The 14,488-nt window shown below is 38.0% G+C and overlaps 1 protein-coding gene across 14 annotated transcripts in view; it reads right to left on the bottom strand.

The window, feature by feature from the left end:
- The window catches only part of afdna (afadin, adherens junction formation factor a), a 129,571-nt gene that overhangs the window by 68,511 nt on the left and 46,572 nt on the right, over window positions 1–14,488 (bottom strand). For 10 of the 14 annotated variants that reach the window (XM_028440642.1, XM_028440649.1, XM_028440650.1 and 7 more), the window contains exons 3-11: window positions 14,035–14,147; window positions 13,794–13,951; window positions 13,550–13,710; window positions 11,646–11,803; window positions 9,349–9,433; window positions 7,958–8,098; window positions 6,429–6,473; window positions 3,986–4,080; window positions 1,901–2,148 (exon numbers count right to left, since the gene is read on the bottom strand). In XM_028440642.1, coding sequence (XP_028296443.1) covers window positions 1,901–2,148; window positions 3,986–4,080; window positions 6,429–6,473; window positions 7,958–8,098; window positions 9,349–9,433; window positions 11,646–11,803; window positions 13,550–13,710; window positions 13,794–13,951; window positions 14,035–14,147 — 1,204 coding nt within the window. The remainder of the gene's footprint in view (window positions 1–1,900; window positions 2,149–3,985; window positions 4,081–6,428; window positions 6,474–7,957; window positions 8,099–9,348; window positions 9,434–11,645; window positions 11,804–13,549; window positions 13,711–13,793; window positions 13,952–14,034; window positions 14,148–14,488) is intronic. The other 4 variants (XM_028440644.1, XM_028440654.1, XM_028440648.1 and 1 more) reach the window with 3 other exon arrangements.

The raw sequence follows: 14,488 nt of genomic DNA, 5'->3' as shown, positions 1-14,488 counted from the left end.
ATAATGTGTGTTGTTAGACATAGATCTACTAATAAGTACATTTAAAAGGTTTCAGGCCACATTTGTAAAAACGGTGGAGGATCCCTTTAGGACAGCACCACTGATGGGATCCAGGAACCTTTCATACAAACTGAACGGTTGTGATTGATACGAATGAGCATTAACAGGAAGTGAAATCGGAGGCAAATGATCACATTTAGGCTGCAGGAAAACAAAAGGAAGGAAGACAAGTGTATCACATCTGACAGAGAACACTTAGGAGAGCTCTCAATCAGCGTCCAACAGCATCTACAGGAGAAGCAAGCTCACTTTCATCTCCTCGTTTCACACAAAGATCAAAGGACCATGTTTGATCAGAGCCAGAAGGAAAACCTGCCACGATTTCACTCACCTCTCTCCGACCCGCTTCAACGTTCCCTGGCTTCTGTCTCTCTCTCTCTCTCTCTGAGAAAAGGAAAGTCTTTTCCTGCTGTTTCTCCGTCCACAGGACACACCCAGCTCTAACCCACAACCACAGAGCTACACTTGGCCCTCAGACCTCCAGCTAACGTCTCTCCTCACGTGCTCAACAAGAACCAAGTCCACGTGCTCAGAGGAGACGCCTGACATTACCATAGCAACAGCCGTCAACAACAACAACATCAACAACAACAAACAACTCCGAGCCTCGGTTTCATCAATCGAGCTTCAATCCAACTGAAAATGTCCGAGTGACACAGAAGGAATCACCCGACAAACATAACAGACAAGTAAGTAAGTGAGTAGGGAAGTACCTAAGTTACAAATGTGAATAACTCAGTAAAATTCAGTAACCAAATACCTCAGAATATAAAGTAACTAACAGCGTAAGAAACACACCAAATAATTAGCTGAGTAAGTAACTAAGTAACAGATTAAATGAGTAAGTGTTGAACTGTTTAAGTGACTGAGTAAAAACTTAACTAGGTAACAGAGTAACTACATATATAAGTAACAAATGAAGTACCTGAATTAGTAACAAAGTAACAATTTCACAGAATAAATAAACAAATTAACTAAGTATAACTAGATAAGTAACAAACTAATAATAAACAGACTAAGTATTTGAGTAAATAATTAAATAAGGAAGTAAATAAGTAGCTAAATCTGTAAGTATTAATCTAAGTATGTAACTGAATAATTGACTAAATAAAAAAATACTTAGTAATTATACTAATTATGTAACAGAGCAACAAAAAACCTGAGTAAGTAACTAAGTAAGTAACAAAATAAAATGAGAAATGCAATTAAGTGACAAACTAATAAATAACTGAGTTACAAATTAACTTAGCACCAAACTAATTAAGTAATAACTGAGGAAGTAACTAAATATGGAAGTAATTAAAGAACTAAATAACTAACCGAATAAATTAGTATGTAAGTGTTAAACTATATAAATGACTGAGTAAATACCAAAACAATAACTGTAATAACTTAGTAACCATTTAACAGAATAACTAAATAAACAAATTAAGTATAACTAGATGAGTAATGAACTAACAATAAACAAAAGTATTAATAAATCAAAAAGGGAGTAATTAAATAACTAATTCTGTAAGTAATTAACTAAGTATTAAACTAAGCAACTACGTAACTGAATAATTGATTCAATATATTACTTAGTAATCAAACTAATTAAGTAAAAGAGTAACTAAAAAACAAGTAATTAACTGAGTAACTAAGTAGGTAAGTGACATAATAAAATGAGCATGACAAACTAATAAATAACTGAGTAACAAATGAACTAAGCACCAAACTAATTATGTAAGAACAGCGTAATTAACAAAACTAACTGTGTAAGTAACTAAGTATCGAACCACGCATCTAAATAAAAGCAGAACTAAGTAATGAAACTAATTAAGTGACACACGCACACACTCACCCAGACTTGTGTCGGCTCCTCATCATGGAGGAAGCCGGTTCTCTCTTCTGGTCAAACATGGGGTCGACGAACTTGAAGACGTGGGCGGAGCCAAACTGCAGGGTGGAGCCTGAACGCAGCACAGTGGTCTCTGTGACGCGCTGCCCGTCCACGAAGTTGTCGGCATCGGGTCCGTGTGGCGTTACCGTCACCAGACCCTCGCTGTGCATCAGGTTACAGTGATGGGGGAGGATTCCTGGGCCCAGGAGCTGCTCACAAACATCAGAGATAATCATATTAACAATAATAATAATAATAACAATAACAATAATAACAATAATAATAATAACAATAATAATAAGGTTACAGTAATGGGGGAGGATTCCTGGGCCCAGGAGCTGCTCACAAACATCAGAGATAATCATATTAACAATAATAATAATAATAATAATAACAATAATAATAATAACAATAATAATAAGGTTACAGTAATGGGGGAGGATTCCTGGGCCCAGGAGCTGCTCACAAACATCAGAGATAATAATAACAATAATAATAATAACACCACAGAGTTCATCATCATCACAAAAGTATACAAAATAAATGCAAACACCTAATGGTGGTAATGATAAACCAGTTTCTAATTACCACCATTTAATTTTATTTTATAACCCCTCCTTTTTTCTTCTCTTTTTTATTTTTACTTGTAATTTTATTTTGATTTCATTTTTCACTTTTTTTTTCTTTCCTCTTCACCCCCCTTGTTTTCCCTTTTGATGACAACTTTTTTTCTTTTTGTTCTCTTTTTTCCTCCTTTTATTTATTTCTTTTTCTCCCCTCTCTTTTTTTCTTTCTTCCCCCCTTTTTTCATTTTTACCTCCGCCAACCGTGAAGCGCAGAGCGGGAGGTTAGCTTTTACCCTGTGTTTGTCTGTCTGTCTGTTAGCAAGAAAACTTGAAAAGTTACAAACAGAATTGGATGAAATTTCCAGGAAATGCTGATAATTGGACATGGAACAGGCGATTACATTTTGGTGACGTTCTGGCTTACCAAAAATGAGAACATACCAAAAAATAGGAAAATAGGAGCTATGTTTGGGCCTGAGCCTGCTCCTTTAAGCGCGGTGGCTTATGGGTAATGTAGTAGTAGTAGGGAAGTGCATTGTGTGTATGTCCTGTCCGGTACTCATGCTGGACTTGACGGAGGTCTGCGCTCTACGAGTACTCTAGTTTCTTCTCTATTTTCCCTTTTTTTTCCAGAAACAAATTTTAAAAAAGGAAAAATTAAAAAGGCGGATTGGTGCGGCGTCTGCAGTGATGCAGAGTCTGCACCAGTCCGTCATTGTAAAAAGGGAGCTGAGCCAAAAAGCAAAGCTCTCGATTTACAGGTCGGTCTACGTTCCAACCCTCACCTATGGTCATGAACTTTGGGTCATGACCGAAAGAACAAGATCACGGGTACAAGCGGCCGAAATGAGTTTCCTCCGTAGGGTGGCTGGGCTCTCCCTTAGAGATAGGGTGAGAAGCTCAGTCATTCGGGAGGGGCTCAAAGTAGAGTCGCTGCTCCTCCGCATCGAGAAGAGCCAGATGAGGTGGCTCGGGCACCTAATTAGGATGCCCCCTGAACGCCTCCCTAGTGAGGCGTTCAGGGCACGTCCCTCCGGAAGGAGGCCCCGGGGAAGACCCAGGACACGCTGGAGAGACTATGTCTCTCAGCTGGCCTGGGAACGTCTCGGGGTCCCCCCGGAAGAGCTGGAGGAAGTGGCCGGGGAGAGGGAAGTCTGGGCCTCCCTACTGAGGATGCTGCCCCCGCGACCCGGAAACGGCTAAGCGGGAGAAGATGGATGGATGGATGGAAAATTAAAAAAATAAAATAAAACAACCTTAGTTGATTTAAAATAATTTGACTTGACAAAGAATGTGTTTATTTAGGTGCTTGTTTTAAAGTTATTAATTTACAAGTGAAGGTATCTACATATGTATTCATTTTTTTTAAATTTCTTATCTAATGTATTTATGTCTAATCACACAGAAAAGTTGATCTTAAATCCTTTTATTTTATTTGTACATGGTCGTCTATAGATTGCAATAGTAAATGATTTTGTACCTGAATGGCTCCGTCCTCCGTGCAGTCGGAGCCCACCTCTGTGATGCTGTGCTGCAGCCGGTACAGCTTTGGTTTGTCCCGTGAGTCTGAGCCATCTGCACGCACACGCACGCACACACACACACACACACACACACGGTATCAAACAGGGCTACGCGCACATTTAAGTCAAACAAACAAACCCCTAAAGCAACCTCATACAGTATTTCATGTATTTTCATATGTAATTCTGCCTGTAATTAGCCTGGAGGGCCTTTGAGTGTCTGTGTGTGTGTGTGTGTGTGTGCGTGTGTGTGTTTTAGTAGCAGCGAAGCAGAGAGTTATTCAAACAAAGTGAGAAAAAGGAAGTGTTTCACACACAAAGTGAGAGAGGTAAAGTTAGGAACCGTCCTAAAACGAGGCAAAAGTGTGCAAACTTCCATCTGTTGAACCAAAAAACTCCAACTTTAGACAAATGTTTGTTTTTAGTGTCATTTTGTGTATTTTCCTGTAATTTTATTGTTGTTTATTTTGTTTTGTGTTTTGAGTCATTTTGTGTATTTTTGTTTTAATATTGAGTTTTTAAAGTCATTTTACGTTTTGCGTATTTTTGTGGTGATTTTGCATATTTTTTCAGTTTTTTTGTTGCTTTTTTCTGTGTGAAATTTGAGGTTTTTATATATATTTTTCTTTAATTTTGTGCATTTTAAATGTCATGTGTATTTCTGTTGTTGTTTCATGTGTTTTATACGTCATTCTGTGTATCCTGTGTTGTTTTTGTGTCAAGTCATTTTTGCGTACATTTGTTCTCTTTCTGCGTGTTCTGTTGTCATTTTGTGTTTTGCAAGTGATTTTTGCGTAAATTTGCTTTTTAAATTATTTTGGTGGTCATTTTGTATATTTTGCTCCCATTTTGTGTTATTTTGTTTGTTTTTTTGTGTCCTTTCATGATAGTATTTTTCTCTCATTTTGTTTCACTTTTCATGTTTAGTGTATCTTTGGTGTTGATTTTTGTATTTTGTACATCAAATATTAAGCCAATTATCATTAACAAAGGCTATAAAAACAGAAATAATGGAACTAATGTATGAACATCAGCTGCAGCAAGTTTGGTGAAAATAATAAACATTAGGCCAAACATACACATGTTTTTGTACAAAAAAGTTCAGGCGGAAGCCCACTTTGCCAAAGTTTTTCAAAAGTTTGGAAACAAGCGTGTAACTGTAATATGTCAGTCAAATTGATTCCAATCATTGTTAGTCTTGTGTTTGACCCACTAAGTGTTGCAATTTGGCTTGAAATACACATTTTTATCCATGTTTTTGTGGTGTCATGCGTAATGCTATTTTTGATTCCACTTTTTGATGCAGTTACGCATGGCTTTTATTCAGCAATGCTTTGACCAATCAGAATGATTGACACAGTGTTGGAAAGCTCAGAGCCTGTAGAAATTGGTGATATCAAACTATGGGATCAGGGAGGGACCAATCATTTTACGCACGAGCGCTGTGCGCTTATTGGATGGAATTCTCGACTGTGAACTGGCTGGTTATCTGTAATGGCAGAGTGTATCTAATGACACAATTTGGATTTATCAAAAATATTGTCATTTTGTGTATTTTTTTCTGCCATTTTCTTCATTTTGTTGTCGTCTTGTGTTTTTGAAGCCCTTTAATGTAGATTTGTATCATAACCTTCGCCAAGTGCAAAGCAGAAGATTATGTTTTACCCTGCGTCTGTCTGTCTGTCTGTCTGTCTGCATACCTGTCTGTTTGTCAGTTAGCAACACAACTTGAAAAGTTACGTATGAACGGATTTGAATGAAATTTTCAGCAAATGTTGATAATGGGACAAGGAACAGGTGATAACAGTTTGGTGATGTTCTGGATTACCAAAAATGAGAAACTACCACCCGTGGAAACCACAATATGTGTGGATGTGCCTGCTCCTTGAAGCGCGGTGGTTTATGGGTAATATAGTAGTGTAAAGGAAGTGCATGCTGTACTCTTTAAATCACAATATAGGTGGAAATGAGCTACTTGGCAGAGCTACTTGCTTTTGTAATTACATTTTCTGTTTTGAGTTATTTTGTGTATTTTCCTGTCATATTGTTTGTTTGTGTACATTGTTTTGTATGTTCTGGGTGATTTGGTGTATTTTTATTTTTCGTGTAATGTATGTTTCTGTATTTTTGTATGGTTTTTGACGTCATTTTGAGCGCTTACTTTATGGTCTCACAAATTAAAGCGAGGGCCGCATGCGGGGGGAAAAACCATCGTAGAAATGAGGGCGTTTGGAAAACACATGAAACAGCCACTGCACTCGTTTTGATTTAATCAGAGGAATGTGATGAGCGTGTCATGTTTAATGTGAACATTTCACTTTGATAGAAAGAATATGAAGTTTTGTTTTCGAGATGAAAATCATTCGTTCTGTCAAAACGTTTCATGAAAACTTCCTTTACCTTCATGGTGCCGATATGCGTAGTAGGCATAGTGATTCCCTCGCCCTACGCAGGCGGGCGGGCGAGCAGACAGCGGGTAGGAGGAAAAGGAACACATGCACAGGGCACACGCACACACGCACACACACACACATCCCACATGCCAAAAAAGGAGGAAAGGAAAACAGACAAAGCAGAGAGTGAAAATGCAGGAAGGAGAAAAAAATGCAGCATTACCTTGTTAACGCATTATCTGTATGGAAGACACCAGGGCTGGGCTCAATTACAATTTCAATTACCCCTGTTCAATTACAATTCAATTGCAATTACAGTGACCAGCATTTTTTCCAATTACAATCAAATTCAACTTTTTTCATCTCCAGAAAGTCAATTGTGATTATCTTCTCAATTACTAAAGTTCAATTACAATTAATCACAATGACTGAGCCTGAAATAAATAACCTAATAAAAGTTAACCTTCCTCTTGTGTTAGCATCTCTAATGCTAACAGCTCCTAAATCAGCTGTAAAATACACTTAAAACAAGTATCTGTCCTCTAATTTATTGACTATCTATTGGTTACCTTGTTAGGTTTCAAAATCAATGAAAATGTAGGTTTTAATATTTTTGGTGTGGACATCTGAGCATTTTATGTCAGTATACCACTAGATTTACATTTTTTTTTTAATGGTAAAATGTGGGAATGCTTGATCTGAACATATTTGAATCATTATTAACTACATATGTGTAGAACTGTACATAGAACTGTAACATAGTTCCACAGTTTTGCTTTAAATTATAACAGACAATTTCTTTGCATGTTCATCATTTTTGCGTAAATTTGTTGCTTTTGAATAATTTTAGTGGTAATTTTGTATATTTTTCTTATATATTTTCATTTTGTGTGTTTTTGTTTTGTCCTTTCGTGTTATTTTTTGATCATTGTGTATTTTTCTCTCATTCCGTTTTGCTTTTGATGTTGTTGAGTGCATCTTTTTTGTCAATTTTTATATTTTTGTCATCATTTTGTGTATTTTTCTGTCATTTTGTCCACTTTGGTTGTTGACTTGTGTTTTTGAAGCCCTTTAATGCATTTTTGTGTGAATTTGTTTTCTTTTGTAATTTAATGCGTTTCGTATTCTCCTGTCATTTTGTTTGCTTGTTGTATGTTCTGAGTGATTTAGTGTATTTTTTAGTTTTCTTCTAATGTATTTTTCTGTAATTTTATAGAATTTTCATGGCAATTACAATTTCAAAGTCAATTATCTAAATTGAATTACACTTTAATTACAATTACGACAGCATTAGATTTTTAAAAATTATAAATACAATTATAATTGACCCCAACCCTAGAAGACACCACGTACACACACACATACACACACACACGTACACACACACTAACAGTCCATCAGACTGTGTGTTAGTGAGACCTGCTCAGGCCTGATGCGTTCATGGAGGACGGATAAAGAAACAAAGGACGCAGAAACAGGAAGGGAACGCTCCTCGGTTAGCCTCGGTTAGCGGTTAGCGCACGTGTGTGTCTCTACCTGGGCTCAGCTCCACCAGGTAAGGCAGTTTTTCCGGCGGCAGCGATCCCTCCTTCCCTCTGAGGCCTTTGTCCTCCACTTTCCTTCCCTTCCTGCTCTGGAAGTCAGGTGGTCTTTTCTTCAGCTGGAAAACCAACGCTCCTGAACAACAAATATTATTATAAATATTAGTCCTGGGAATCCTTAGCGGTGCTTCTTAGATCAGAGGTTCTCAACTTGTGGGTCAGGCAGGAAAAGGAAAAGAAATTGTGTGATTTATTAACCCTCCTATTATCCTTGGGGTCAATTTGTTTATCATTCAAAAAAACAATAGTTGACTTTATTTTCTTATCTTCATATTTCATGACTTTTTCTAATTTGATGGCTACAATTGATTAAGCATAAAATCAACATGATACACAAAAAACAGCAAAATAAATACACAAAGCACCTCCCAAAAACATACAAAGTTACAGACAACTCACAAAAATACACAAAAAACAGAAAAAAGATGACGACTACAAATAAATTATTGAAAATTGATATTTTTACCAATGTGCTGAACACATGTCAATTTGACCCCAAGCTGTTTTAGTTGTGTAAAAGTTGTCTGTCTGTGTATTGCAATCTGCACACTCTCTCTCTCTCTCTCTTGAAAATGTCCTTTACTGTTTACTATCAGTGAGGTTTTGGAACAGCTCTTTCACAGTGAAAGTGACGTAGAGGAGGATGTGTCTGAAACTTTATCTTGAATAATTCCAAATATGTTACAAAAAGGAAGAACAAATAAAAAATAAGTTCATGAGAGGAAAGGGGGAGGGTCACAACATCAATCAATATGGTTCATTCTGTGAGAGTGATGAATGTGCACCCCAAATTAGAAAAGATTTAAATTTTCACAAAACACTAACTGTAAAATTAAAGGTTTGACCTGAAGGTGGCGCTGCAGTAAAGGTCAAATGTCATCACCACAACCAATAGGGATCATACTCTACTGCTCATTAATGTACACTTCAGAAGATTTGGATGAAAACCATTCAAAATTAATTAATGATAATTTAAAAGTTTGTCCTGATGGTGGCACTAGAGAACAGGTCATGGTTTCATTATCAAGGGCTTATTTATGGATTCAACAAATAAACAAAGTGTCTGACACAAAAACTTGGTCAACATTTTTCTGAAAATCATTTTCTGGAGGCAAATATCCCTGGGATAAAGGTAAAAGGAATACTATAGGAGTACTACTAATAATTTGGTGCTTAATTTCATCAAAGCAAAACTATTATTTCTCAGACTTCATTTACTCCCAAAGCTCAAACTAACTCCAGTATTCTGTAGTGAAAGAAAAGCAGCACCAGGGGGCAGCATTGATCATGGAATGAGGGGGGGGGGGGGGGGGGGGTGTGTGTTACCTCTGTCTGCAGGCCAGTCCCTGAAGATCTGCAAAGGACACTCAGCGTCATCTAGGATCGACTCTTTGCCAGATTTATCATCTTGCTAAAAAGAAGTACACAAAGTAACAGCTAAATTACACAAGAAACAGCAAAATCACACAAAATAACAACAAAAGCACACAAGAGCAGTAGTGCCCAAAAAACAGCAGAAGTACATGAAAACAAAAAAGTGCACAAAAAACAGTAAAAGTACACAAAATAACAGAAAAAACACACAAAAACCGCAAATGTACACAAAAATGACTCCAAAAACATCTATAATTTTCCTACATATAAGTATTATTCAATTAATGCAAACTGCAAAATTAAAAAAATTCCCATTTGTGGGAACATATTTTTAATGTTTATATTTTAATTCATATGTTTAATAAAGCGCACACACAGTCGTATTATAAGAGCGGCTGAGCAACATTCCACTTCCAGGTTATTGGTGCCAAGCAGCAGCTTTCTTACAGATCTCTCAGTCTGCTGTGTGTGTGTGTGTGTCTGTCTGTCTGTGTGTGTGTGTCTGTCTGTGTGTGTCTGTGTCTGTGTGTGTGTGTGTCTGTGTGTGTGTGTGTCTGTGTGTGTCTGTGTCTGTGTCTGTGTGTGTGTGTGTGTGTGTGTGTGTGTGTGTGTGTGTGTGTGTGTGTGTGTGTGTGTCTGTGTGTGTGTGTGTGTCTGTGTGTGTGTGTGTGTCTGTGTGTGTGTGTGTGTCTGTGTGTGTATTGACGTGCTGCTGTGACTTTGATGTTCCTCCAAACAGCAGCTCATCAGGATGATGGTGCTGTGTTTTTTCTATGAGCAGGGAGGGTCAAGGTTGTAAAGAACAGGAGTGAATGAATTCTGCAGAGTGCTAAAGAATTAATCTAATTAGACACACACACACACCTTTAAAAGAGCAGTTTGTAGCAGATACAGTAGGTAGTCCCTCGCTATATCACGGCTCACCTTTCACGGCCTCGGTTTTTCACGGATTTTTTTTACAGTGCAATTTTGGATGCATTTTTTTTTACAGCGTATGAACTTACATTGTGTTCTGTGTCCTGATTGGCTAATGCTGCGTTCACCCACCAGCGACACATCCAACACGGTGAGTTTCACTGCCTGCTGAAGAGAGGAGCTGTGCTCCTTTTTCTCCTCTCATAAACGTAAACCACCAGTGAAAAAAGCCGGTGTGATTAGCGGCTAATGCTATGCTAGCTCAGTGCTACAGAGATAACTTTTACCTGCTACTACCACCTCCTCACCGATTCTCCACCATGCCTAATCCTTCCTAGTCCGGTCCTGGTTATAAAGGCGTGTCATACAGCTCCAGATGGTCACACAGCTTCTACTCCATGGTTGAATGGGTGAACAGACCGGTGTCTGTGTTGTAAACACAGACTCTGAATGCGTTCAGCATCAATGTCTGATCACTAGCAGTGTGAATCTGAAGTGTTGTATGTTTGAAAACAGGTTTATGTTTTAAAATCTACAAAGGTTTGAACTTTGAGAAAGTTTAAACAAGAGAGAAATGTCCATTTCTGTCTGAGAAAAGTGTATAAAGTGTGTGGTGAGGGGTTTTACAGCCTTAAAACACGTATAATAATAGTAAAAAAATAAAGCTGACTACTTCGCAAATTTCGCCTATTGTGGGTAATTTTTAGAACGTAACCCCCGCGATAAACCAGGGACCACTGTATACTATATTTTACACAATGAAAATATAGAGTTTAGGAGTAGAGCTACATATTTAATTTCATTCGATAGTTATTTATCATCATAGAGCCTGTAACCAAACTCCAACTGTCTCACCTTCCACAAATGTATTTTAAGCAATCAATTAACACAGTGAAAATATATAGATTAAAAAAAGAGTAATAATCTCTAAAAAAAAGAATATCGTTGACAAAATATTTAAATTTTGTGTGATTTCAGAGTCATTTTGTGTGTTTTGGAGTCATTTTGTATATTTTTGCCAGGGTTGCCCATTCTTAAACTATGACACAATTCAGTGTGTTAAGCTGCAATTTTTATCCACAAACTCAGAATATATTACACCTAAAGTATAGTTTTAATATTTAATCTATTCCGACCACATCAGTAGACTCTGAAAACACTTCTAGTCCTCTAGTGTTAGAAGTGTGATAAATGCTTCAGTTTTCCCAAACCCATTTCAGAATAAAAGCAACCAACATTGCCCTGTTCCTGCCCAGGAAAGTCCCGTTTATCTCCAGCTTAGATTCACTGAGGATGCATGGCATGTGGATAAAGTGCTGACTAATGGTAGTTACCCGAGCGATGCAGTATTCCCGGGGATTCTCCTTCTCCAGGCCGTACTTCTCCAGCGCTTCCACGACAGCAAAGTCGGCCGTGTCCCTGGTAGAGAGCAGGATGGTCTTATAGGGAATGTTGGGCTTCAGGCTGTCTGCGTAAATCCTCAATGTTCCTCCTGGAACATAAACAAGACAATCTTCAGAAAAACATCTCCTTCACATCTTTTAGGGCTTTAGTTTGACAGTCTGTGCAGCTTCTGTTTCATATTCCTTCAGTCACGTTGACGGTGAAACTTGGAGGTGAATCATTAAATATGTATGTCTTCCACTGGGACTCTGTAACAGCAACAAGTCCCACATGTTTAAGTTAGCGTAGCATGTAGCAGCACTCATTGAGCAGGGTCAAAACGTAAAGGAAATTCTGAAATATGCGACGGCTGAAAGGTTTTCAAAGAAACATTTTGTTTTAGAAGTAGTTAAAAATCGCTTAAGCTCAGCTACATTTCTAAGCTTCTACATGACCTACATGGCTATTTTTTTTTTTCAGATTAAAGTAGGACCCTTAGTGGTTACAGATGATGTGAAATTTTTAAATATATGATACTGATAAATCATGTTTTAAATCTGGAAATTTGTAGTCTGGCCAAAAAAAAAAAAATATATATATATTTTTTTTTTTTTGGCCAGACTACAAATATATATATATATATATATGTAAAGCCAATTCTCATTAACGAAGGCTATAAAAGCAGAAATAATTGAACTAATGTATGGACACCAACTGCAGCAAAAGATACATGTTTTTGTAAAAAAATAAAAATAAAAAAGTTCAGGAAGAAGCCCACTTTGCCACAACTGTGCCACAACTGTGCCAAAGTTTTTCACAAGTTTGGAAACAAGTAAAAAAAACTGTAATATGTCAATCAAATTGATTCCAATCATTATTAGTCTATTTTATGCACATTGGAGCAACAGAGATGTATAGAAGGTATGATTTAATTCATTCTTTACAACATTTAGACCCGTGAGAGTCACAGAAGCTGGATCTGCCCCCACCGGCGGGTCCGTTGGGGTTTAAGAGGTTATTAAATAAGGTTTTGGAGGAAATTGTTTGAAAACTCATGTGAACACGTGAAAGTTTGTGTGGCAGAGTGAGTTGCACCAAGTGTCCGTGTGAGGCTCCCACACCTGGATGATTTACACCAGTTTTCGATCAGACGTCTCCTCCTTCCTTCACATGCAGTGAGCCAACAGCGTCTGCTCTGTCAGATTAGCTCCAGGACAGGGTTCACCTCAGGTCTGCTTTAAGCCACAGCCGTAGGACTCACAGGAGGCCCCTCCTGCTCCACCTTTGGCTCCACAGTTCAGTCAGAGGATTTTATAGCTGACAGAACTGCAGGAGAGGCTCGTTCACCCGTGTGTTCTGTTTCAGGGCGTGTCAGGAAACGCTGCCACTGGAGCGCTCGCATTTTTGCTCCTTATCATGCATTTTTGCTACATTATTCCCATTTCTGCCACTTCATCAAATTTCAATGTCTTTTCTGTAATTCTTTTCCACTTTCAAGACATGTTCAGCACTTATAAACCCTCTCCACCACTTTTCCACCTAATGTCACATATGTTGACCCATTATTGTCACTTTTAACCTCTTAATTTTGCCAATTTAACCACATTCACCATTTGTCATGCCCAATATTTGCCAGTTTAAACTAACCTACTTTTTTCTGCCACTTTTAAGCCAATATTCACACTTTCATCCCTTTTTACCACTTGTTCTCTCAGTTTTTGTCCACTTTAATTTGCAACTTTTAACCATTTTCTGTTGTTTTTAAAATCCTTTTCACCACCTTTTCTACCATTTTTGGTCACTTTCAACCCATCAGCTTCTGACATGTTTCACACCCGTTAACGAGTCCACACACCTGAGTCTGGTCTCCCGTCACTGCTCATGAACTCCTGCATGCGTTTCTCCAGCTTCTGCTGCCGCCGCCTCTTCATCACCACCTCTGGGTTGGAGATGGTTCTGGTGAAGCTGGTCTCAGGCATGTCTTTGTAGACCTCTGCTGCCAGACGGTTGTTCTCCCTGAACGGAACCACAAAGAGGAGGAGCTTATGGTTCTCTGAGGTGTTCTGCTCCTGGTGTGTGTGTGTGTATGTGTGTGTTACCCGTCCTCCCGACTCAGCATCTGATCATCTCCGTCGGGGATTCGGGCGAACTCCTTCTCTCTCTTCTTCTCCTTCTTCTTCTCCTTCTTGGACAAAGTCCTCTTGAAGTTCTGTATGACGCCGTCCTTCTCCTTCTCCGGCCCGTTACTCTGACTTTTCTGTGAGAAGATGGAAACAGACGCAGGACGTCAGTGCTTGGAAACGCTGATGCCCTTGAGTCAAACTTTTCTTTGATTGTCACCTTGGGCAGGATGTCGTTTTCGTTCTTTAAGACGAAGCGTCCTTCTCTGTCGTCTTTGTTCCAGTTCAGCTGAACCACGAGAGGCTTCTCGTCCAGATCCAGCTGTCGCTCTTCTAACGCGCGCACACACACATATTTAGAGGGAATTCAAATACATAAATACATGAATAAATGTATATTTATCTACATATCTAAATATGTATATAATTCTACATTTATTACTTGTATTACTTGGATAAGTTTCCATTGAAAAAAATTTATTATTTTTCTTCAAATTTCAATTTGAGTGTGAAAATATTTTATGAATGGACAAAAACAAACAGTTGACACCAAACAAATATGTATATTTATTCTACTATAAATAGATTTTTAAATAAATGAAAGCAGTAAAGTAAAATAAAAAAAATTTAATGACCATTTCTGAGAATAAATTTAGCAAGCAGAAACAGAAAAA

This window comes from Gouania willdenowi (assembly GCF_900634775.1).
Source record: "Gouania willdenowi chromosome 24 unlocalized genomic scaffold, fGouWil2.1 scaffold_320_arrow_ctg1, whole genome shotgun sequence".
Lineage (NCBI taxonomy): Eukaryota > Metazoa > Chordata > Actinopteri > Blenniiformes > Gobiesocidae > Gouania > Gouania willdenowi.
This window is presented reverse-complemented; position numbering and strand designations above follow the sequence as displayed.